Genomic DNA, 26,682 nt, shown 5'->3' with positions numbered 1-26,682 from the left:
ACATCATGAATAAATACAAACATGCATGAGAGAGGGGAGAGAGGGGTTAAAATTAGTTTTATTATTACTTGATAGAGCAGGAAAAAAAATCCAAAAACAAACATATTTCTTGTACATCGTTTTCTTTTCCACTTGGGTTGCATTGCATTCAACAGTGCTTCTATCCCAGGGAAACGGAATGGTGTTTTTGTTGTCAAACAGCAGCAGCAGGCAGTAGTCAGGACAGCACAGGGTTACATTTAGCAGGGCACAACATTGTGGGCTCATTCCAGGTTGCTTATATTGCATCCACAAGACACGGGTTGCTACTTTCAGCCCGTCTGGAATGTACAGACAACCTGGAATATTTCCAATGCTACTTTCAAACAGAAATACATAACATCTTGAGCATTTTAAATTAATCTAAACTTTGTTTATAGTCTCGTATTTCCATCAGCAGTGTTGCACCATCCTGAATGTAACCCAGGTGTATTGCTATACACCCCAGGACTTGGAAAACGAATAGAGGGCGAATGGCACCCAATTGCCTAATGCAGTGCACTACCTTTTAGTACAGAGCCTGATCGCACTCTGTGAGCTCTGGTCTGAAGAGCGCAATACAGTTCAACAAGGTCTCAAATCTTTGTAAGATTGCATCTGTTTAGATTATCACATTAAGAACATATTATGGAATCAAGAATGGGGTGATAAGGAAGCAAGACTCCAAGTTTCTGGTTACAAACCGATGATACAAACCGGTGATAATCAACAATATTGCTTGAATATAAAGGGATGAAAACTGGATTGGTGTAATGAGAAATTAATTGTTGATGGTGGTTGGCCTCATCTGTACCAGTAGGCTCTGTAAGAATGCACAACTTGGAACAGACAACATCCTATGTTAGTATGACTGATTTTATCTGTTGAGTTTGCATTATTATGCATATTGCTGGCAAAACATCAGAATTTGAGAAGAAAATAACATTTTTAAAAAGTGTCTGTGTAAGAACTTGATTTACCACTTAAATTCAATACATTAACATTTTATCCTTTCCAATTTGCCTACTTTATCTCTACTAGGCCACAGACACGTTGTGGGTATGGTCAGAGTGAAACTCGTTGTTAAAGCAACTGGACCACCTCAATGACATCAGAACTCAAATTAAGAACACAGTACTTGGTTCTTAAATAAGGAAGTTCCATACGCATGGGGCCTGTCACCGTTTCATATAGGACATATTGTATTTCACCACTAGCTTATCCTGTGCTGCTGCAACCTGATAAAAATGCACTACAGCTCACATGAAAGGCATAGATAGCTCATTTCAAGGACCTGACATAAATCATACACACTTCAATGTAAAAGAAAGACTAAGAAATTCATGTCATGTGTTGCTATAGGGGTTTTTGCATAACTACATTCTGAAAGCTGTCCAGCTTCTTTTAGACCAATTAAAGGGTGCGTAGGAGCCACTGGACACACAAGAAAAACAAATCTTAAGTGGAGATCCATTCAAACTTAGGGCATAAGCGTATATCTTAACTAACATGACCCTATAAATAAACCCAGAGACAGAGTTTGTCTATAGAAGAAAAATAATGCACCACAATCTATGACTAAAAGCAAAACAATGTCATAAAATATGACATTCCTTACACCCCCTCCGCTTAGCATGAATTCATCTTTATATCCAGAGAGGGTTCAAATAAACTAGAAACCTTCTAGCAGAAGGGATTCCATTTGGGCTCCACTAGTTCTTTGGAAGGTTTTTACAATATTCAAGAAGAATAGTCCTCCAAACATATGGTCTGTGTTTTTACATTAGTCAGTGAGTGAAACCTTAATCTGTTTTTTTCCTCTTCATTTTAGAAAAAACAAAGTCTTTAAAAGTAGGCCACAACACGGAACCCAGCAGATGTAAAACCACCTCAACAGTTAACATTAGCCTGTAAATTCAGGCCTCGACAAGAGGCCACTTCCAAAATATCAGGGAGCACAATATCTCAAACACAGTATATGACTTACAGAAGAAAGAAGACAAAATCCTAACATTCAGCCATACAAAATAATCCAACACACCACATCCACTTCTCTACTATACACGCTATAGGTTAGCGAGAAGAGGCAGTCTGTGTGCGGATAGAGATCATTTTTACAGTTCTTTTTTAATTATATTCATTTTTGCAAAGCTGAAGCAGTTCTTAGTATTTCGTGGATGGTCCTCGAAGCTCAACCACAATCCCTGCAATGAGGTCTTCAGTTAAGTTCGGTTCTGCCACCACATGTGCCTGAGTCTGACTGTCTCAGACTGGAGAGGGGGAAGAAGTAAGGCGAATCTTTTACGGTGTATGATTTGACTTTCTATGACTTTCTCCCTGCCTAAACCAGAGGCAGGGGAGCTCAGTGACTTTGTGACAACTCACTCTCGGTGCAAACATGAAGTTCAACTGACATACTGGGAGGGAGAGGCAATGTCACTGGAGAGGTTTTAAATTGTATACGTCCATGTCAGCCCAACCGCCCCCAAGTTGCCCAAATTCTATAGGAAATATTCCTTGTATCCCAGAAACCCAGGCTGTTGCAGCACAACTCCAAACTGGGATGAACGGCTCAGGCGAGGAAAGGAAGATGGCGGCAGAAAGAGCAAGGGAAGAGGTCGAGAGGCTTTTTTTTTTCTTTTCTTTTTTTTGCCCCCAAACATTGGTCAAAAAGTAGATTCTCCCCGGCATCATTTTGGCAGGAGGCAGAGTCCATTGTTAGATTGATAATGAGAATGACTATTATTGATATTATTAATAATGAGAGGGGTGATGGTTACAGTGGGAATAGGGAATAAGGTTGTATTATTTCCATGTGTTGGCTGTCTGGGAGATGGAACGGGAAGGAATCATGTCCAGCAGGTACTCTCGCTGACGCTCAACAGCAGAGGTGGTCTTATGGGCAGACAGGCTGGGGTTCACATAGGCCATAGTCACACCTGTCAGGAAACAAATAAATCAGCGGTCAATACACTGGAGACCTCAACGTCAAGCTCTGCTTTTGCATTCAAATGGATCAAAGATTCACTCTAACAGGCAATACTCCTTGACTAACACAATATCATGAGCCATCATCAAGTGAAGGAAGGAGGCAAAGATGGAAGAAGGGAAGAGTTGGTGTAGAGCGAGATGTACTGACTGGAAAACATTTCACCCCTCAAACTGTAAAAACTGCACCACTTTAGGGTTTCATTTCTGAAACAGATCAAAAAGACAGAAAGATACAAGGAGAACCAGAAAGGAATACTAAAAAGAAAAAGCCTAGCCTGAGGGAATGGGGAGAAAGAACAAGTGAGAAGTTGAGGGAGAGAGGAATCCACCTTAGGATAGACTACTCCAAGTGGAACAGAAGGGAAGAACTGGCGGAGTGCGTTCTCAGGCTAGCCTGGTCTCACGTTTATCTACCTGTGTGCCCACCGCTCTGCTTCCTCCAGGCAGCCACGTTGCCCTGGTTACTGCTGCTGCTGCCGGCCGCGCTGACCTTTGCCCCCTGCTGCAGCGGGCGTGCTGCAGCATGCTTACCTGGCCTGCTGACCAGCGTCGCCGCACTCTGAAGCTGAGAGGAGGAGAAGGAGTGGGCCATACCCCGAGAGCTCACTGCAGACTGGATGCTACGTGACAGCTGACCAGGACTCTGCAGAGAGAGTAAGTGAGGGGGGAATACAGGGTGTTGTGGAGCAAGTTAATTAACGTGCAGACTTTTTGGCTGCTAATATCTATTAATAAAACATGAGCATCTCTTTTTTCCCCAAAAAAATGTTCTAAACTTCAAGTGTAATGTTGGTCCAATAGCATTAAGGTAAAGGCTAACCTGCTTAATGGTGGAGTGGTGGCGAGCCACAGGTGTCCCTCTGTGCTGCTGCTGTTGCATGGCAGCCCTGACCTGTTTGTACTGATGGGACACCAGCACCTGCTGCTCACTTTTGGACAGTGAGGGAGAGGAAGAAGAGGTGGTTTTGGAGATGGGGGAAGAGGATGAAGAGGCAGCCTGCTGGAGGATACGCTGTTCAATCTCCTGCTCTTGTTGGAGCGCCTTAACAAAGGCTGCCTTCAGCCGATTGGTGTGTTCAGCCTTCAGGGCCTTCTTCTGATTGGACGACATACATTGGTCACAGAGGATGGTCCCAGCCTTCTCCTGTCGCCAACGGGAGGTAAAGTCTGTCTTACACTGGGCGCAGGTGTACGGCTCTTTGGGAATGGAGTTGGCCATTGCCGCAGCTGGGCCCAGATTACCTGTGTGATGAGAAAAGGGAAGAGAAACTTCAGACAAGAGGTATACCCTTAGTTTCTACCATTAGGTCAACCACTGCACTACATCATCCCCAGAATAGCTTATCAGAGCGCAAAGATCTACCTACCTCTGCCGTGCATCTCCAAAAGTTTTTGCACCACCTCCTCCAACCCCAACAAGTAGATGAACTCATTATTGGCTGCTGAAGGCAGGAAGTTGAACTCAGGGGCGGGTGGTTTGGGTGGAGGGATCTCTAGCAGGGTCTTCTCCAGCTGCTTACGCAGCGCAAGCTTGGCGGCTGCTTGCCGACTGGCGGGGGACTCATTGACGCTGGAGTTGGATGACACTGAAGAGCCCTTAAGGTTGGTCGGAGAGGCCTGGACACAAGCACAGAAAAGATGAGCAGGCAGTATAGTGAGAAGCAGCTTCGGTGCCTACACAAGATGGTGTTCTCTTAGCTTACCTTTGATAAGGCTGACCATATAGAGCTACATTAATTAATAATACAGCTATATTAATTGCTAGACTACATATCTATCCTGAGTGATGGCAACTATGAAAATGGTGCTCCAGATGGGTGTACAGAGTGTTTGCGTGCATACTGTGTTCTCACCTGAGGGATGTTGACCATGACGTTGTTATTGGCCACATTGGCCACACGGATGAGTCCCTGCTGGATGATCCTCTGGCCCTGCACCTGGACATTGGGCACTGAGGCCCTGGGAGCCAGCAACAGTGGAGGGGGGCCCGAACCGCTCTGCTGCTGCTGCTGACGCAGACTGGCTATCTGCTGGGGAGTTACCGCAATGGGCTGACAGCAGCACACAGGCCAGAGCACAGAAACAGACATCACAGAGGACAAAGAGCCAGAGGCACGAAGAGATCAAGTGTGGAAAGGGAAAATTGAGGAAGGGAGAAGCAAAAGATAAAAGGACAGTGGAGATATAGAAGAGATTGTGAGAATTAGTCAAAATTCATTATCACTGCTAAACTGTGACATGTAAGCCTACTCTATAAAACAGTTCAGTGAGCTTTCTTTTAAATCAATAAAGTTTATCAAGAAAAAAATTAAACCAGTTGAAATAAAACAATAACATTTGCAAATTTAAAAGTATTTGAAATTAAAATACTTCAAGTAGTAACTATTTAAATTAGTGGGTTATTCATTGGCATGATGTCAGCATTATCTTCATCATACGAATGGTTCGGAAGCCCGACACTAACCTGGGCTCCTCTGACCAGGGGTGGCATGACGATCTGGGAGTTGTGTTTGGACGGGACATGTTGTCCACCCCGCACCAATGGAGGAGGGATCACCGTGCCTGAGCTACGGCCCGACACCTGTAAACACAACAATGTTAGCAAATATAAAGACACAGTAAACATATCAAACATCATTACGCTACAAAAGCAGTGCAGTTGACTTTGAATTTGTGAATGCCACAGAAAGTACAACTCAACTGCCCCGGACTTGTGTTGCTCAGTATCCACTTTGTATGAGTTGTACACTGCCACAATAAGAGAATCTAGTTTTACATCATGTATCAACCAAGGCACTACAGTACAGGAGAGTTTGCAGAGATGCTAGGTGGTTGTCGTTAAATGCAGTAGCTACCTGGAGGGGTCCTTTGCCTGATGGGATGCTACCTCTCACCAAAGGAGGAGGAGTAGCCACTGAGCCAGTCGACTGGAAAATAAAGAGTGTATATAGTCAATATGTTTTTCTGAGCTTGAGGGGGATGAGCAAGCATGCAAGCATGTTTACGTGCTTCCATTAATGATGTCATCAGGACAACAACAAAAAAAGGGGAGAAAATCAAGAAAACATGGATCCTTGTGAGAGTTGTGTCCATAAAATTTGAAATCACATCCCTGTTGCATCTATGGGTTACCATAGCATACATGTGTAAGAGTGAATAATCTCTTTCCTCTATTTGTGTTGTACCTTTTGTACAGTGCTCTCCTTCTGGATCTGGCTCTGTCGTAGTTTCTTCAGCAGCACCAGCTTGGCCTCTTGGAGCCTCAGTTCCTCCTTCAGCTGTTTAATGATGCGCTCCCTCTCCTCAGGGCTGCTCTTCTATACACATCACAACAACGAGAGGAGGTTTAGGAGGCCTAATATTTTAATATTTTTTTTCCCAATGAGACGAGAGACGAGAGATGAGTTGTGACAGATGGATCTGACCAATCCAACTGAGGACAGATCAGAGTGCAAATACAGGCACAATTTTAATCAATGTCAGGAGTGAACTGGTCTAAACATATGCCTTCATATTTCATATTGAATCTGTCAACAAACGTCTGCATGGCAGTAGGACCATTTGAGTGTGACAGCCATCAATTTATTCTGTTTTGTTTTCTAGCCCAGCACCCATCATAACGTGGGGATAAAGACTTCTGTGCCCATGGACTGGATAAGTGATAAGATTGTGTTGTGTGCGAAGTTTAGATTCAGTTGTCTTACCATGAGTTTATCTGTGTCAGTCTTTGTGAAGCAGTGGCCATTCATGAGGGGACTGGATGGCTCATTGTCTGATAGCACAATCACATCATCTGGCGATGGGGGCTGGCGCTCTCTCTTAATGTCACTGAGGGGAAAAGCAATCAAAGAAAAAGCAAACTTTATTAGGAATAAATCTTATTATTCAACCCCACTGTGACACTATATTCTATTTCACGTTAGATGTATCACAACAACCATCACCTGGGACAAACTTGTAGTTTTGTCTTATATCCAGTAGATGGCGTTATACAATAATGATTTTACCTTGACCAAGACAGGGCAAATGTGTAATGGGACACACAAGAAGACTAGATCCAAGAGATCAATAGTGGTGTAATGGCGGCAGGGGAAGTGGGAGCAAGGCAAGCTCGCTTCACCTCCATATCTCCAGTGAGGGGCAACACAGAGATATAGACCTCCTACTCCCTCCTTTCCACCAGAGATAGCAAAGTCTGAGTTAAAACTACATGCAAACGAAGGGCAAATCAAGGGCAGTTTTTCTTTTTTAAAGGGCAAGAAGCAGCTCCAAGCCTTTGATAAAATAAGGACTAGTAACTAGAGTTGCATTTCCTACAGACTGAGGAGAACAAAGATGAGCACTGGTAAGCTATGTAACCATCAATCTGGAGAGATGGTGAAGAGAAGAGGTGGAGGGTGGTTGTAATTTTACAGGGTGGGGGGATGACGGTGTAAGAATAAATCTGCTTCTATCACAGCAGGGATCCCATGAGGTCCTAAAAGTTGGGGGGCTAGAAAAGAAAAGTCTGAGTAGTAAGGAGGACTGGGTACAGGGTGGAAGGTGAGGTAAAGTGAGAGAGGTATGTGATGGTATGTGACAGGAAGCGGTTTGAGGGTTAACACTTTGTGCTGGCTTTGGTGGCTTGAATCAATTCAGGTCTCTAATATTTGGAGTTATGTATATACATGCATTGAAGTAATGTAGCAAAGTTATATAATTGCTCAGGATCTGTCGAGCAAGAGGCTTCAAGGTTGGGCTTAGGCCCAGTTTACCACCCAGGCAGGGCCTCACCCCTCTCCTACCTCCCTGGCGAGGCCTAGGGCCTAGCCAGATCGGCACAGCCTGGGCCTCCACTCTCCCCTCCCTCCCAGCTGCTGACACCAGAGTCGCAGAGCTGAGCGGAGCAGAGGTCCGCTGGAGACACTGGAGAGGGTGACAGTGTGGGGGAGGGGAATACATGGCCAGGAGCCAACCTATTGTGTACACTCTCTCTCACTCACTCAGTCACTCACTCACTCAGTCACTACTTCACTCACCCCTCCCCCAGCCTTACTTACTTGTTCATCCTTTATTCTCCAACTGACTCACTCAATTCTTCACACCCATTATTCCTCCACCATTCTTCCTTTTACACACTCCTGTCTTTAAACACTTTTCTCCCCTATCCTCTCCTTCCAGACTCCATTGCTTTGTGACTTGTGCAGAGGGTAGGACAGAGCAACAGACAAGGGCCGTCCAACAACTCTACTCACAAACCTAGCATAGGCAGTTCAACAGCGTTGACTATGTGATAAGCATGTCATTTACATTTGTCAGAATTGTCTCATATGCAAGACATGACAAATTCAACATACCACAACATACATCTAGCATCACAATGTTATTACTTTCCCCAACTGTTAAAAACACTATCAATTCCTGTAACACTAAAATTATGCTACTACTTCCTGGAAAGCACTTCCCTGATGCCTATTCATTCAAATGTAGAAACAAGCCTAATGTCCTGCCATTTTTAGAATACTGCCATTAGAGAAATATTACTGTCTGAAACCACAGCTGATGCCTGAGGGGGCAGCAGTTTTCCTGCCTGGCTCTGTTTACATTCCGCCCATAATATTACAAACTACATCCGACACACCAGTAGCACTAGGAGGGGATCAATAGCTTTCTCATCATCATCATCATTACTCATCTTTCACAAAGGAAAAACTAATCGCAGCAGATCCCAGCCTCTCTGACAAACTGAGATGGACTGGCTTATCAAGATGTGGTGTTTGCTACTACTCGATTGAGAACAGCTTACACAAGCATCACAACACGCACCAGCCTGGTTATGTAAGGTCCAGTGTTTCTGCACGCCTCGGCTTCCATGTTTATCACACTGACTCCACTATAGTAATGATGAATCAGACATTATTGGCTGCGGTGGGCTACTCCATTCAAAATGCGGCGCAAACCTGCATTCCAAGCCACATTAGACAGTCTGCTTCAATGGTGCACAGTCCTATAAAGCATCACCAAGCATTGTAACTACTAGGGAAGGGGAGTTGGGGGGCAAACAACACATGCTGAGGGTTAAACAGGGGCCAAAGGTGACACTTGAGTGAACTTGTGATATATCAACACAGATCAAACACAGCAACACACCCTTTCATTTGAGTAACCTCTCCCTTTCCTTTTTACTGCCATCACCTCAGTGTGTGTATTTATCACTCTACCAAACACATCACATGACATCAGGCATTTCTCTGCGTGGTCATGTGACACACCCACCACCCCTGCTCGCCCCTCCTTCCTCCAACTGCTCCTTCCAATGTGGAAACCATGGCAACGGCCAGTTGGAACCAGTTTGTGACACATAGCCTTCATTTTGTGTGAAGTGTGAGGCAGAGTTCAGGTGCTGCCGAGGGAGAAAATGGAGCCCAGGCCTCAGGAGCCTCAAACTTTTCAAAATGGGGGCAGGCCACCAACAAGCACACAGTGACTTCCTGTGTGACTCCTGTCAGACCACTAGCTAGTGCAAAAGTGGAGAGGTGAAAACTCCAGTAGACACAACTCTATGCACACACTATGCATGCTGCGTGCGTGCGTGCACGAATCCAAACAAGTATTCACACACTAACCCATATACAAAAAATTGTACACAAATGCTCTGCTTCAGTTGTCAGCTTGTCTCAAGTTTTGTCTGCCATCCAGAAATTCCCCCACTACACCCAAATGACGAATCAACACAAATTAAGCATCACCAAATAGCATTGCTCCAGCACACTGTTGCTGGCATCCTTTTTTTTCACAGATACAAACTAGGTGCTAAGTGCGTCAACGCTGATAATGGTGGATTTTGTCCAGTTGGACATACTTTTACGACTATAAAGGGTTTATTGTGGATAAGGTTGGCTGGCTTGCACTATTGAGACCCATGGTAAAGGAAGACGCAAGTACAAACTCACTTTCCATGCAAACTTACATAAACATCATGTCTCTCTTCTGACCAACAAGATGCCTGCCCCTACACATGAACATCCAAAGACATTCCTAGTATTAACTCAAAAGCTCAATACACAAGATGGCGATAATGGCTAAATCAAACCCTGTGATATTTTTCCTCATCTTACCTCTTGGATGTGCTCATGTCGACGGGCTCATCTCCACTCTGCACCTCCACCTTGATGGTGGCCTTCACTTCCCCAGCCTTCAGGATGCTGGCTGCCACTTTGGCAGCCTGCTCACTCTTCACCTTCACACCCTCAGCTCCAGATCCCACCAGGGACAGGGGACCTCCAGCTGTGTCGCCCTTCTCCAACTTCACCCTTTTACTGTCCATGTCCCCCAGGGACCCAGCAGGAGCTGTATCCCTCTCCAGGGCCCTCTTCTGGCTGCGCGTCTGACGCACTGCCTCCTCCGACATGGCTGCTCTCTCCCTGGAGGGAGACAGAATTAAGAATACATTAAGGTTACAGAAAAAGAAATACTGAAAACAAGCACAAAAACACTCACTTAAACTATGCATACACACAGACAGTGGGATACGGTTTGGGTGTTCTAGGTGTAATGGGGTACTTAAAGCAGGCTATACAAATATGACATGGGTACATGCACTTTAATAATCCACTCTTAACCTGATTAAGTCAATACTGACTACAGCAACTGTTAAAAACACCTTAGTCTGAATAATTCAATCAGAGTAAGAATTTATGTAAGCATAACCCAAGTAACACACATAGACCTTAGGCCAATTTCAGCATTTTTAATTTACACATTTATCAAAAAAGAGGTTTGCCCGGATACAGCAGCATTTGTGCAAACAGTGCCTGATTAGACAAATGATAACACTAATGTGCCACACGCTGCGTGGGTACATGATAGCATCTTCTGCTTACAGATAACATTGTGAATAATATAGTTTACATCAAGGCGGTTATGAAGTGCAACAATGGGAACAAAAAATAGCATCTTCTGCTTTCAGATAACATTGAGAATAATATAGTTTACATCAAGGTGGTCATGAAGTGCAAAAATGGGAACAAAAAAAAGAATGAAAAAAAATCTGTCAATTGTTTCTGGGTTTTTTTAGTACTTTAATTTTTTGCACATTTGCGCTTGTTTCTTATATCTATTTGTAGGCTATTACTGTCTTTTGTACGCAGAAATGTTAAAAAATATTTTGAATAGTCTTGCACTAAGCTTTTTCCATCTTTCAAAAAGTATACAATGATTATCTATTTAGCACTAAAGGCCCACCTCTTCAGGAGGTGGAGATAATGCCTACAGTTGTGTTGTTTCTGCCATGTTATGTAGGCATAGACCTAGCATTCTTTAAAATTGCTTATTCCCAAGACAAAATATGAGTCAAAACGCACAGTTCATGCTTATTTTTTTATGGTAATATTAATTAATAGTTATTTTTTAAGAGTTTTAAGAGTTATTTTGCCCATAGCCCAATAAGCCTATGTTAAATTTTGGCATTTTGTACACACCAACTAGTCGATTAGTCATTCAGACAACCCACCAACTAGTCAACCAGGAAAAAAATACACTTTTGTACATCCCTAGTCAAGATGTTTCAAAATTTTTCATCTGCTATTGAGATGATCACTGGATCTCATTACATAACATCCCTCTCCGAGTAACGTAACCCGGCTACCAAGTAAATCCATGTAAACCCAGGTTTTTGAGGGAAATGGCATTTATTTCAAATCATGCAAACACTTTAATTGAACTACCACCATAATTTGATCATTCACAGTATTGGGTACATGAAAATGTAGCCAGTGTTCCATTTAGCTGGTATTTCCAGCTGTAAAAAGGGACAGCCCTGAGGTGTACAGGCGTCTCCTGTCCTACTGCCAGTGCCCCAGATGCTGACCCAAATCCCAGTCGTTACAGTAATAGCACAGGATGGAGAGACCCACTTGGCTTTCTGGGAAAACCTATTACACAGCAAAAAAAAAAATCGCACCAACATTGAGCAAACATTTGCACCAACTGCACCAACTACACCAACGTAGGATTCATACTCAAAACTTGAATCAAAGTTCCGAACTGTGTGTTCTGGATGGGTGTGTGGTGGGGTTACCTTTCTCAGATAAACAGACAATACATGGATAACAGATACTCACTGGCAACGTTTTTAGGCCTACCTCCCAATTTACCTGAACAGTTTGCTCCTTCAGATAGTGAATCATCATAGCTGTTTATAATCATGTTGTATTATGATTGTTTTATATTTTTGCATGATTTTTTTCTGCTGTTCTATGTTTTAAAACGTTTTTAAACCTCGCTGCATAAAGATTTCCTTGACGACTAAACTTCAGAATAGGCAAGATGCGTTATCTAATTGACTTTGAATGTGATATTTGTATACTACAGTGTCTACCCTACATTTTACAAAGTAGCTCGCCCGAAACAGCCTGCTAAAGGAGGGAGAAATCCAACTATGCTCTCTATTCGTCCATTTCATTGGTTTCATAGGAAGTGATCTAATTGACACCAAAATACATTTTTGTAGACAGATCTTAAAGTTTTGGATTTTAGACACTGTCTTAGTACACAGGTGTGTGTGTGTGTGTGCGTGTGCGTGTGCGTGTGTGCACAGTAAACCTCAGTACCCCTGCAAAACGCATGCGCACAACTGCTGGAAAAAAATCCTAGGGGAAACACTGTGGTGGTGGTGTAAAGGTGTGGGGAATATTTTCTTGGCACACATTAGGTCCCTGTAGTACCAAATGACTTCTGACCAGGTGCATCCTTTCATGGCCACAGTGTAACTTTTTTTCAAATGGATACTTCCAGCAGGATAATGTGGCATGTCACCAAGCATGCATTTTCTCAAGATGGTTCCAGGAATATCAGTGACTTTAGTTTACTCGGATGGCCTGCACAGTCCCCAGAACTCAACCTAATAGAGCACATTTAGGGATGAGGTGGAACAGGATGTTCGGAGCATGAATGTTCCACTGAAAAATCTGCAGGAACTGTGTTATGCTATCAAGTCAACATGGACTAAAAACCCTGTGGAATGTTTCCAGCTCCTTGTTGAATCTATGCCTCGAAGAATTCAGGCTGTTGTGTTGACAAAACGGAGTGCACCTAATAAAAGTGGCCACTGAGCATGTAAGTACACATTTTAAAATACAGATATCAAAGCCTAATCATTTGGACTGAAATGGACAGTCTATTCAAGATGCATGCACAAACACACCATCTTGTATTTCTGATTCAGAAAGCTGACTCAAGGTCTTTCTAGTCCGCTGTGACATCATCACAGCTCCACATGACCCTTCCCAAGATTCCATGAGAGACACAAAGCACTTCCCTGAAAACCGGTTTAAACTGGTCTGCGGTTGAGAGAAGGCTGGAGCAGGTTTAACCCCTGGAGAGACAGACTGGCAGAGGGAAGGGAGAGAGACGGGGAGGCCACAGACGCCTCCAACACACAGAGAGGGAGGAAGGAGGGAGGAAGAGAAAATGATGCCGTCGCCGGACATTCCAAACACATGTCTGCCAGACAACAGGAGACTGGAAGCATCATTGACATTACTGTCTTCTATGGAGGTCAAACCTCACCACCCACTGAGAGACTTAAAAAGCCAGTCATCCAAAACCCTCCCTTCATGATATTTGATACTCTTAAATGAAGATTAACGTTATTTCAATATTCTTGAATACGATAAACATTTTAAAACATCTGCTCTGCCATCCATTAGGGCTCCCAAGATTGATAAGCCTACCTAATCTAGTAGTTCACCACCGGGATACAATCTACACAAAAGCTCCTCCAAATATGAGTTTGTCATCTGAAAAGCACAGCACTGCAATACAAGGGGCAGATGGAAACCGCTTTTCAGCATTTTCTCCAAATCAGTATCTGCAGTCCGGCTGCAGTACGAATTAGTCCTGATCATCCACATCTGTTCATTCAGCCTACGCCAAGTTTTATTTTTACTCAAGATAGGGCACAGGCGTCCCTGAGCCTGTGCAAGATGTAGAGCATAGCAATAACTAAACCAACCAACACATCCAAAACAAAACAACCGCAACAAAGCCAAAACATCCAGCCTTGTGTGTGTGTGCATATGTATGTGTGTGCATGGGTGCTGATAGTACAGTGAGGAAGCCCAGTGCGTGTGTGGGGCCTCAGAGACACCCTGCACTGGTACATAACAAGGACAGATGTGCCCTGCTGTACCATCCCTAGACACAAAGGCCATCTATCTGCAAGGGATGCCAGCTTGTGTGTGGGTGTGTGAGCGTACGTTCGCCTGTATTTGTGTGTGCACAGTCGCCTATACTACACACAGTGCTTCAGAAACCATAGCTTACCTAGCATGACTGTGGGAACGGTGACTGCAGAATGCTCTAGCTGTAACAATGTTGCAGTGAACTCCCGTCAGGGTACAAAATGACTGTAAGCCTGTGGGACAGTGCAGCGTCAGTGGTACTTCAGATCTATATGTCACTAGAGCTGCAATGGCTGCCAGTTTCCCTGCTGATAACACCTACCATAGCCCTCTCCAAGGGACCTTTCCTTGGTTAGGCACTATCCATGTTTGTGTGTGTGTGTGTGTGAGTGTGTGTGTGTGTGTGTGTACTTGCATGTATGCAGGTCTCCAGGCGCATGGCTAGTGTTGTCCCAGAAGAGATGGATGGCATCATGAATGCAACATTCAATGTGCTGTATGCCCTGCTGCTAAGCAACAGTGGGGAGGAAACCAAATGGAATTGGTGTGTGTGTGTACATGTTGTGTGAGTATGTGTGTTGTGTGCACACTTGAGACACACTTAAGTGAGAGGGATGTGTGCGCCCATTCTCAATTGTTACATCACACTCCCATCTCACTTAGCCTTCATTGAAGCACCACCACTCATTGGAGCCCATTTTGTATTCAGCGCCACAAGAGCACCAAAGGCCTGTTCTGTGATATGGGGTCATTCATAACCCCAGGGCTAAGAGATGTAAGAGACTCACACTGAGAGCTATCGGACAGGTGGAAATGAAAAACATGCAGGAGACTCAACTGGAGAAGGCATCTTAGCTACATGGAAGTCTATCTGAGCCTAGCCATCCAAACACAGGAGTCTATCCAAGCCATGCCATTCAGAGTGACACATGAGAGGGATGGATGGCAGAAAAAACATGGCATCAATGCTTCAAGCTGTCAGAAGCCGAGCTAGTGTTGCACTGAGAGACAGCTCAGAGTATAGGTGATGGCAGGAGACAGAGGAGGGACAAGCAGATATAACACAGGTCCAAAGAGCCTGCAATGAAAACATGTTATGATAGAGACTGAGCTATTCTTTCTCTGCCTAAATACAGTCCTGGGAACTCAAGTCTATGATTGTTGGATCACTGGTTTTGAAAACCAATATGCCTCAAACCAGAATGACTGAAATGGGCATACTTTTTCTCCAGTAGCCTTTAGTTAGGCTCAAATAAAAACCTATCTGGTTTGAAAGATCAGGTAACTACTAGGAAAGCAACGGGAATTCGTATTCTAGGTGCAGGCAGTCAACCGAGAATGGATCCTGAATCAATCAGTGCATTCCTGACAGAGCCAATGCTGCTCCAGCACCATCCATCCAGCCTGTAAAGACCTACTGAAACTGACACAACAATCTCACCAATAAGTCTGGCTTGTCCATCAGCAGCATGTCCACCGGGAGACGCCTAGAAGGAGGTGGTAGCCCAAACCTTGCAGCCTGGGATTGAGCAACCATCTCAGAGTAGCAGTGCTGTTCTAGGATCAGTTTTGCCTTTCACCTAATAATGACAAACGACGAAGGGGACCCAGTCCATGATCCTGGATCAGCACTCCATGCTCAACGAGGCTTGACAGGCACTGATCCCAGTCTTGTATCCATTTCAGACCAACAAGCCTGCCAGCCTTGTCACATTACAGCTCTCTGATTCACGCTACCCCACGTAGCCCATGGTCTAGTAAGGGAGGAGGGTGACAATCCAACTCAGAGTTGACAGTCAGCTCCATTTCACATGAAGAGGGGGGTGTTGACACTTGTCAGGTTTGCAAAAGGTGACATACAGAAAGTGGCAAACTGCATTAGGAGAAGAATCACACTACTACACTGGATCTAAAAGACTAGGCTATTTGACAGAGCCGGGAAATGTGCATGAAACACAGTAGCACACACACCTCTCATCTTACTGGATAGCACTGACACAATGGTACATGTGTACACAGCCATTACCAGACATTTACATCCATACATTTGCATAATGCTGGTGATATACTGAACAAGCATGAAGTTCTACAATATAGAGCTTATTGTATGCCACTGTAATTATTCAGCCTCAGAGATACTCAAAGATACATCACTTTTACATACAACTGCATTATATCCAACAGATAGGAAAATGAGAAGAGAGGATGACAGAGAGAGCAAAGGACAGCTTGTGATTACTGATCTGTGCATGTTCTCTCAAGAGACTATGGAGGAGGAGTAGATACATGTCCCCCTCCTTTTCCTCAGAATAATAAGGCCTAAGGGCAGAGAAGATCTTAGCTAGAAAGAGGAAGGTGGGGGGCGAGTGAGAGAAGGTATCATCTATTGCCCATTCAAATTCATGTAAAAATGCACAACAATGTCTCATTGGGTATAAACCTCTTCATATTTCTAAATCACACCACAATAGATGCTGTTCACTTTCCTGCACTGAAACAGCCTCATAGAAGGCTTGCATGAATCAATACATTTAATAATTTGCATTTCCTTGTTTGGATCGTACAGGCGACACTAGCCCAGCCATCCTGTGTATGAAATAAAAGCAGAAAAAAAACTTCCAGCCAACTCCATAGTATTATAGGACAAGATGGACTTGCCTGAAAGCAGATGGAAATCCTGTGAGCTGGACTGACACTACGGGTTTTGTTCTCAGTCAGTCTCCCATTGTGGCCAGTAGTTCATAGAGAGTGGCAGATCAATGGTAAAGGCTCATCCCCTCAGGTAGCGGACTAGCCTCTCATCTGCAGCACTGTAATGATCTCCCCACTGGGACTGGACCCAGCCAGCCAACACATTAACAGCCATTTAAAACATACTGAGACTTTTCAACAGAGTCCTCGGGGTTCAGTGTGAGGGGAAACAACAATTATACTGTCCAATAAAAGCAATACAACTATGGATTATTATTGCCCAATAAAAAACAACGAAGCAACAACTCCTTTTCTTATGTGGCTAATGGGACTGGACCTTGTGATTGAATTAATCGCTCAAACTGCCAAATTCCTTACTGGCGGATATGACTAGATGACTGTGACTGAAATTCCAGTTGATTACCTACTATTAATCATAAAGGTTCCTCCTACTGCTTTGTTTGTATTAGGGGTGACGTCATCGGCTACGCACAAATTGAAATATTCAGGCTATCAAAGAGTACACTCATCCAAGTTCTTTCCCTTTGGGATATCATCTAGATGAAAAAATAGACTACCTACCCTAATCTGTGCTCACCAGGCTAAGAGTGGGGGCAGGGACCCAGCTGAGGAGGTGCCACGGTTGGGGGAGGGAAAGGGGCTTAGAGCGTGTGTTTTGCTAGCTGTGCCATAATCTAACTGTACCCAACTGAAAAATACTCTTCCTTGTCTTCTCCCTCTCTCTCTCGCTCACTCTTCCTCCTTCCCCTCTACCCCTCCCTCACTCACTCACCCCCCCCCCCCGTTCTCAGTTCTTCTGCTGTCCGCTGGGCCAGCCTAGCGAGTGTGCCCCTACTGGTTGTGTCCTGAACGCCAAGGGTTAAGCCCCTGCCATTTTAACGCCACTGACAGATCAGACCATTAGGGTGTTACCTAACAAAATGGAAGCCTTTAACCCTGAATATGCCAGACTGCCTCTGTGTCTGTTTGTGTGCATGTGTGTGTGTGTGTGTGTGTGTGTGTGTGTGTGTGAGTGAGAGTGTATGTGTGTGCGTGGCTCCACCTGGATTCTCCCTCAGCAACGTGACAACGACAACAGCAGTAAGCCCAGGAAGTGCAAGCCAGACTTTTGCACGTGAGCACACAGGAATGCATACACACACAGCCAGACGGTCACATTAAAAAAATATTTTAAAAAGGAAACACACAAACACACACCGACATGCTTGCTAATGTATAGTCCACATACCAAACTAGCATATAAATTATAAGCACAGGGCTTTCTCTCACCCCACATCTCCTCTGGCTCATTTGCTGACCCCTGACTCAAAACAACAATGTAGGTACAAGTGAGAATTGGGGAAAACTGAAAAGGCTGACCTTTTCCACTATATAGCTACATTAAAAAGGTCCTAAACACTGAGCAGCCAAGTCAAGTCAACCTCCTCCAGTTGTTTTCTTGAGCCTCTAATCACAAAATCATTGGATATGTTTTCAACCACAAAAGCTTACTTGCTATAATAAAAAGGAATAGCTAAATTGTTTAAAATATCCTTGACAGGGATAATCTCCAATTTCAGACAAATTGTTTCCAAATGTCTATTGCATAAATCCTGTAAAACCAGAAGCCCATAGCCACATATAGACTGGAGGGCCAGGACACACGCAGACTCCTATCAGATTACATTTCTTGGAAATGGACGGTAGCAGGAAGTGACTAGAGTGGAAGAAAATACAAAGAGCCCAAAGGGTGCAAAGGAGTACAGTATACCAAACAAGACAACCGGGAGCTGAGCACATCACAGCTGAGTACTGCTGAAGAACACAACAGGGTAAACTAGGCCAGTCGCCTTTTATTTTGAGTTTGGGTCAGCAATCACAACTTTCATGAAAACTTCATCAGCAGGGTTTGATCTAGGCCAAGCCATTGTGCGTATGACCTCAAAGTATAGAAGAGGCGTCTACAATTTAGGTAGGCGCACTCAGACAATGCACATGACAAAACACCATCTGCAACAAAGGCAACAAGGACAGCTGTAGATGCAATGAACTTGAAAACAAAACTGTTTCAAGAATACAAAGTTGTTAAAATCTTTGATGGCATATGCAAGCACTTGTTCTGCTTACTGTGTGTTAAACAAGTTTCTGGGGGGGGGGGGGGGGGGCTGCAAGGTGATTTTTGTTTATGCATTTTGACCAATGGTTACCCGTATAGAATAAGAGAAACTTTTGTTTTACATTTTTTGGTTGTCTTTGTGTATTTGTTTGTTTGCATTCCTTGTGCGCATCACTCTGACTGTGCCTTTCGAGGACTATGCTTGATGTTGCGTGTGTGTGCTGAGTGTAGGTGTATGGATGTGCTATGTGTATTATTTTTTCCTTTTTCCCTTGTCTCCAGATGTGCAATGTGTTGTTGTGCTGTGCATTGTTTTTTGTTATTATTGAAAAAAATCAATAAACACATGGGGAAAAAAAAAAATAATACACAGTTGTCAAAATCTTTGATGGCATATGCAAGCACTTGTTCTGCTCACTAATGATAATGATAATTCAATGTCAATTTAGTTTCAGCAGTGCCATTGTTATAACAGGTGATAAATTGTAAAATATGTAAATGCTAAAGACATATCCAAAAAAAAAACATTACAGGTGTTAAACAAGTTTCTCTACAGACTAATTTGCATTGTTAACTGCTATAGCTATATGATTTACTTTTTACCTGACAACGAGTACCCAAATAATTCGAATCATCAACCAATTCAGAGTATCAACCCGTTACTTCAACACAACAATTTCTACTCAGTTATCAGGGTCATTGAACACAATTTCTGAGATTAGGGCTGCAACTTCTTGAGACAATTAGTTGACTCACACAGAAAATCAACTCTTTTCCATACTTATTTGTTTTTACATCATCATGAATAAATCCCAGGGAGAGAGACAAGACCCACACACACCATCCTGGTAAGTCAGAGTAACTATAAGCAGTTGAATGGTTAAATGGGTGGGATATCCAGTGAAGCATGCTACATACTGATTTTGGATAGTCGCTGTCAGATTTTAATATAGTAATATTCAAATCTGACTTTACGAGTTTACCCAATATGTGCTGAGAGGATTGTCACCAAAATTATATCTGTGTCCGGTAGATGGCTCTGTCTGGTGCACATGCTAACGCTTTAGCATACAGTATGTTAATTAACAATTGCCAACTAGCACTTAGGTATAGGCCAGATATTGAAAACTCCCAAAAAGTCAGTGAAGCCCTTTCAGTCATTCCAGTTTGTTACCTCAGCTTTTATCTGTAATGACAAACTCTAGGTACGATGCTTTTTAGGCTGTGCATGACAATACTGTCATGCAACACGCACATTTACACTAACAGCCATGTGGCATGGAGACAGGCAGGGGACAGTTGGTCCCCTCTTGGATACATGCCTTGATGCTGCATCCATCCAAGTGGCTGTCCTGCCTGCCGCACTGAGAGTTCCAGAGTTGCCATGTCAGCACTGCCAGTTAAAACACTCTGGAAGCGATTGTTATGCACCGACTGGAAAAACGGAGCAATGGATGATAACATCTAAAGGTGTGGCTGCCAACGTAATAGCATATGAATTACTGTAATAACACATTTATTAAGGCTTATTACACAATATGTGTGTTAATTTGCAATGGATCTCATGGGTTCAACGGCTTTCATGCACATAAGCCTTGGCTTTATGATGTCAGGCGGTCATTATTATAGTGACCAATCTCGACCGCACAGCTCATAAAACAAGAAGCAAAAATATTTTCACAGTGAGGGAGAATTAATTCTTTAATTTATCTACCTCATAAAAAGTAATGACTCCATAAATATATAGGGCACTCTCCTAACCACGACACCATTTCTTACTTATTCTTCAAGGGCCATATCATTGTTAGCCATATGGCCTACCTGGTCAACAGGTGGCTATTTCCCTAAGGAATACCATGCAGACCTATACAATGACGCAAGGCCAGTCTCACATCTCCATGTTGAAAAAGACAGCAGTGTTTCATTGGGCATGAGCCAAACTATAGCTACACAGTGAGTAACGTGTTTCAATTAAGCTTAGCTGGCTGTTGGACCTTAGGCAATCATGATGCTTGATATGTGTTTTAATGGTGCTGTCAAGAGGAGAGCATGAAGTATGGCGAGTATGGGGGAGGGGTATGAACAGGCCTGATATAGTGTTGATTCGTTTGTAGTGTAGTTGAAATTTTCCAAGAGGTTAGCTTTATTGAACCAGATACCAAACTCATCCACACATACATGCACCTCAAACTGTCTAACAGAGGTTAGGCAAACTGTAAACTTGGTACACATAGTTGAGTCAATATGAAGTCCAACAGGGTAAACAAGAAATGGTTCAGTCAATCAAACACTGGAGGATTCCTCTCCTCCACCTTTGAGAATTGCCCGAGGGCTTAGGGTGGGACCCCATGGCCAGTACAACTACTACAGTCCTCAGGTATTTAGCACACTACAAACAGAAACTGACACACAAACTTATTCGCACAAAAAATATTGACATCCTGAAAATAACTAATAACTAGGTCTTCACAGTGGAGACAACACTACATGACACTACATCAACCAAACAGAGCCATGACATCCTGTTACTTGCATGCCTTCAGAAACAGGTAATGGGCCTAGTTCAATCAGCCAGTATATGTAGCAATCAGTGTATGTCGCTCAACTATCCAAAAATGACAAGAAAGCAAGGCCTGTTTCATGAATTAAAACAAGAACGACGACAAACTGACCATATATCATGTTTCTCCGCCAAATATTATGCAAGCTGAAAAGCACAATATTGTTTACCAGTAATTGGGAGGCAACAACATGAAAAGAATGTTGAAATTTAGCTAGGCCTTCATGAGGGTCCTTTTTCACTTGCTGCTGTGGCTTTCACTTTTGCATCTAATTTGACAATCAAGCAGCTATTGAAAGCCATTGCTCTACCTCTAACATACAAAACGCCTGACTGAGCCTAAACCAAGATCCTACAAACAGTGTTCTTGAGGACACTGCATTGGCCCAATCACTAAAAAATGTAAGTATACTGATCCGGGTCCCACATCCCTCAAAACAACAACAAATCCTCCACTGACGCTAGCCCAGGCCTACCTCATTGTCAGGAAACCCAGCGAGGCGACTGAAGCCTTGCGACTAGTTAGGGTAAGTAAAACCTCACAGTTCCGCCAGCATTTCCTGTTAACCTCTTGACAATGACGGTGTACAACAAGCACCCCACCCTGAGAAATCAGCAGCTAGCAGGCCGTTATAAATCAGATCTAGACCTAATACAACCTGTTTCAGTTGTATTAGTTTGACACTGCTAATTGAACACACTTTTTATACACAGTATTATTACACCACTTGTCCACTGCTTGGCTGCCCATAGATTTATAAAGATATGGTTGCTGAGAGGATGTATCACCACTAACTCTCTCACTAAATCACAGGATAAATAACAAATGTATTTTTGGAGCCGAGAATAAAACACTAGTAGCAGTAAGTCTCTCTCCCTCTGTATCTCCTCATCTGGACAAATATGGATCTCCCAACTGCATTTCTTACCCGACCACTTTTAGCTGACCACTACAGCAACGCAGAGACTAATCTGCCAAACCCTGTTCAAATCTTGTCCGATGGAGGAATTTCAGAGCGAACGACTGGTCTTGAGTAAATGCTTTCTGTCCCTTTGGGAAACAATGCACACTGCGCAAAAGAGCAAAGATGAGGCGTTACACACATGAAGATGCACTCATCTTCATGTCAATCGTTTTTTGATTCATGGTAGAGAAGTTACATTTACATTACAAATGTGTTCTGAAGTGACATTATTATAAGGATAACACTGATGAAAAATTCTTTATGAGACTTGGATTGATTCAGGCATGTTGCCATCTTATACCATTGTATATGAGATATATTTCTCCAAATAAAACGGTATTGCAACTTATCTAGAGTGGAGCAAGTGGACTTGGGAATCTCTACTGATGTGAACAATCTACATGAGTGGGAGTTGTTGTTGTTTCTGTTAGAAGAGGCTTCTCTACCAGTTCATTCTTTTTCTCTTCCCCCTTGAGCTCAATTCCCATTGGTTGTTGCCAGGACCACTTTCAGATTTCAGTCCTGGCGAGTCTCAGACTGCTTCACACTACATGAGCCTGGCCAAACTGGGCTTGATTAAATAAAAAACGTTTGAATAAAATCTTGTCAGGCTCCGGCTCAGGATTCATCAGGAGAGCCAAGGCAGACGGTCTTAAGCCCGTTCACACTACAGCACATTCTCGCCCAATCATCACAGCCTCAAGCCCCAACTCACCCCGGTGGTCTGGACGGTCCAGTCGGGCTTAGAATCTGCATTAAAATCAGCTAGTGTGACCTAGCCTTAACTCTGCTTGGGCTCACAGTCTACCACAGACCCTGACTGCAGTGTTGAATGGTGCCCCACAGTGCGCTACACAGATGCCATTATGATAACGCCTCAGCCAGACATGTGGATGGATGGAAACAATAAGAGCTATGCTATAATACTACTCTGCAGAGAATTGTGGTCTGTATTAGGTCTTCACTGTGACGAATTAGAGCAGGTGAGAATGAAAAGACTGATCCAAGAAATCCTTTGTTGTTTCTCAGGGAAAAGAATATCTTGGTAAAATCGGTATATGGCCTATGTTCTGTCAAGGCAGTGAGAAACAAATGGGATCTCCACTTTAATATCTCTCAGATCCATAGATGGTGTTTAATGGATCTGCACAGTAACAACAAAATGCAACGGTGCCAATATATTTTGTTGCTGCAGTTTAGATATATATTACATTAACAAAATGCAATTATGAAAAGGGTCTGAAGCCTCTTAATTGTGCAGTAGGATACTTTCATTATTGTCTGCTCTTTCAAATTAATTTCTGATCTTTCAAATTCATTTGCATTCCACAACATCATGATTACACTACTATATCCACATAATGCAACTGCAGCACAACTGGAAAAAAAACGCTATACATAGACGACATTCCATAAAGAGGGACCTACAAACACAAAAATAAATACGACTCTAACGGGTGGTAGAAAATACAGATGTATCTTTAAAAAAAAGTTGCAACCCTGATGCAGCAGAACAGCAGAGTGGATCTCAAGTCAGTGGAGTCATGCCTGTCTGGTCACATCACTCTCAGGAGGGTTTTTCACAAGAGGCACCACTCCTCCGGCAACTCCACAGCCCATCATAAAATGCAAAGCGACATGTGTCCCCCATCACTAGCTGAGGGTGCCCACTGCCTGCTTGCTCTCAATGGAGGGCACTTGCTTGGCAGAGAAAGGGATATGAACACCGCTGTTCAGCCTAAATACACCTGAAAGACAGGTGTATGCAGCCCTCTCAAGGTGTCCCAAGTTCAGTCAATCTGATGAATGTTCATCTTGTTGTAGAAGTAGAGTGGATAAGCTAAGAAACATTTCCTCTAACTATATCCCATCACAGTCATTAAAAGGGTTAATGATTCAGGCATAGCTCACAATGAGCAAATGTAAATTTGAATATTTAATATCACAGGGGTGTCTTCAATAGTAGTTGCAGAGCATGCCTCAAGATTTGAGGGTAAGATGGTATATTATAGAAATTAACTGGTACTACCATTACCGGAGCCTTAATATTACGGGAGATATAAAGTCGTCGCTGAGTTGTCTATGGCTTTGGGTGGGTGATACGGTTGTGGACGGACAGACACACACCCTGACGGAGGCACCACCGTCCACCATTACGCCTCCATAAAAAGGCTTTTCATGGTTGAGCTAATCTGACAAAGTTCTGAAATCAAGCGCTCACTAAGCTATAATCATATTCATCCATAGTCAATAAGGAATAGCCGGCTTTGCCATATCCGGTAGTAAGACGATTATCATATTCATAAACTTTAGTGATGCAACTTTGCCCAACAGAATACCTCTTTCCAACTAACCCATCAACAACAACAAGCTATCTCATGCTAACTTGGCTTGCCAACAACAACCTGTCCATCTGTACAGCTACAAAACCAAGAGCTAACTAACGCTAGCTAACAGCCATTTATGGTTACCAGCGGTTACATAGATTATACAAAAATCATTGAACGTTGGAACATACACACCTTGAACTACAATGATGATATTTAGCTAGAATCCTAATACTTGTCCAAATAGCGATACACGACAGACAATGAAACCGACCCCATGTCGGAGAGCCGCTTGTGTTAACAGGCTAGCTAGCTAGCTAAGTTAGCCTGCTAACGTTAACTCCCTGGACACTAGTCTGGCCAGACAGTCGCTTCAGATTCACTCACAAATAATCAGACCTTAATGATATACACAATCTGAAAGTTTTGCCTAAGAGTTTCGTAGATTCATTATGGGTAACTAAAATGAAGAATTCATCTTACTATTGAAGCATCCTGGAACAAGTTTTAATAGTGAAGTTAGAGTTATATTATTCCTCGACTTTTTGAGGCGGTTTGTTCTTGGCAGTCGGTACTCGGTAGGTGTGTATGTGTGTAGCTGAGGGCGACACACAAACCGTACCTTGCACATTAGCTGTTAGCCAAAACAGCTATGCTAGCTAGCTTACTTTAGCTGGGCTAACGTCGGGAGAGAAAAAAAAACTTCCCGTCGTCGTCTTAATTAAATTGGAAATTAAAAGATTTGATTAGTTTATATGTTAATTGAATATGTGAACTTACGGAGTATAGGAGCAGCCTGGCCGACTTCACCCAAGTTTTTCAATTGTTTTGACGTAGTATTTAAGATAGCTACACCCGTAATTCGCTGAAAAAATCCCGGGGATCCCCTCTCTTCTGTCCGCTGCCACTCCGGTTGCCAGATAATGTAATGAGCCACCACATGCGGCGTCATGCTGCGTTCAAAATACCTCGGAACTGTGGATTTTCCGAATGCTGCTAAACTCGAACGAAAATGCTGCGTTCAGAACCTTTCGAAACTAGGATATCTCCAATCTTCAAGGCAGTTTAGATTATATTATAAACAAGCAGAGGACAACTGTTTCGGGAGAACACAAACTCGCAAACTGAAACCAAATTTAAAAAAAAAAAAATACTGCAAATGTAATGTATTGTATCACCTAATTCAGGCCTGTGTGACAATAGTGTTCTCTGCTCAAGACAGAAACTTCTCAGTTCCAATGGACACCTTCATAAATCCCTACTGGACATGCCAACTGAAATTGCTAAATGGAAACTGCATCCTTTAATCAGACAGCCTGTAATAGAACCTCTGCTCACATGGCTCAAAAAAATTAACAGCAACTCTTAGTAGGCTGTCGGACAAGAGCAGAACACGTTACATTTTATTTTTCCTTTTTGTGCTATTTATGTTAAATTGGCATTCCATGAAAATAGCTTAACTACCCAAAGTAAGGTAAAGATTATTTTTGCACCACTTTTTGCTGAAGAACGAGTACCCTTCATAACCACTCCCATTTGGGTACCTTGCAACCATACCCTTTTTGCTGTTGCTCAATGAATCACCCTTTGTATAAACTATAACTTACATTAATTGAAAGTTGTATTTATGCTGTGTCTAATAAGCTAGTCTAGATCATTTGATTTAGTGTTTTCATTTAAATATTTATCTACATCTTTGTAGCAAAAATTAAATCTCAGTATGAGCGCACGCCCCCCACAGGCAAACACTTTCAATATGGAGGTGATATTTCATTGCCCACAGGTAAAAAAAAAACTGTCTCCTGTATATTACGTGGCACAGCAATGGGGTGATAGAACAGGAGCTACTGGT

The 26,682-nt window shown here is 43.1% G+C and overlaps 1 protein-coding gene across 2 annotated transcripts; it reads right to left on the bottom strand.

The window, feature by feature from the left end:
• Window positions 1–40: 40 nt before the first annotated feature.
• Window positions 41–25,745, bottom strand: gatad2ab (GATA zinc finger domain containing 2Ab). Of its 2 annotated transcripts, XM_071521518.1 has the most exons (12): window positions 25,611–25,745; window positions 10,107–10,412; window positions 6,714–6,837; window positions 6,195–6,326; window positions 5,865–5,936; window positions 5,713–5,757; window positions 5,474–5,593; window positions 4,863–5,060; window positions 4,377–4,626; window positions 3,830–4,251; window positions 3,424–3,652; window positions 41–2,957 (listed from the first exon to the last, which is right to left on the bottom strand). In XM_071521518.1, exons 2-12 carry the CDS (start codon window positions 10,397–10,399, stop codon window positions 2,824–2,826), a joined length of 2,019 nt encoding a protein of 672 aa, XP_071377619.1. In that variant the 5' UTR covers window positions 10,400–10,412; window positions 25,611–25,745; the 3' UTR covers window positions 41–2,823. The 2 variants fall into 2 exon arrangements, with proteins under 2 accessions (XP_071377619.1, XP_071377620.1); XM_071521519.1 differs by lacking the exon at window positions 5,713–5,757 and having other exon boundaries at window positions 5,474–5,590.
• Window positions 25,746–26,682: the final 937 nt, after the last annotated feature.

The sequence above is a fragment of the Centroberyx affinis genome, unplaced genomic scaffold (genome assembly GCF_046629955.1).
Source record: "Centroberyx affinis isolate AG114_WGS23_722 - 3 ecotype Tasmania unplaced genomic scaffold, CSIRO-AGI_Caff_v1 ptg000893l_1, whole genome shotgun sequence".
Classification (NCBI taxonomy): Eukaryota; Metazoa; Chordata; class Actinopteri; order Beryciformes; family Berycidae; genus Centroberyx; species Centroberyx affinis.
Note: the sequence above shows the minus strand (reverse complement) of the source record. Positions and strands in the feature narration are given on the sequence as shown.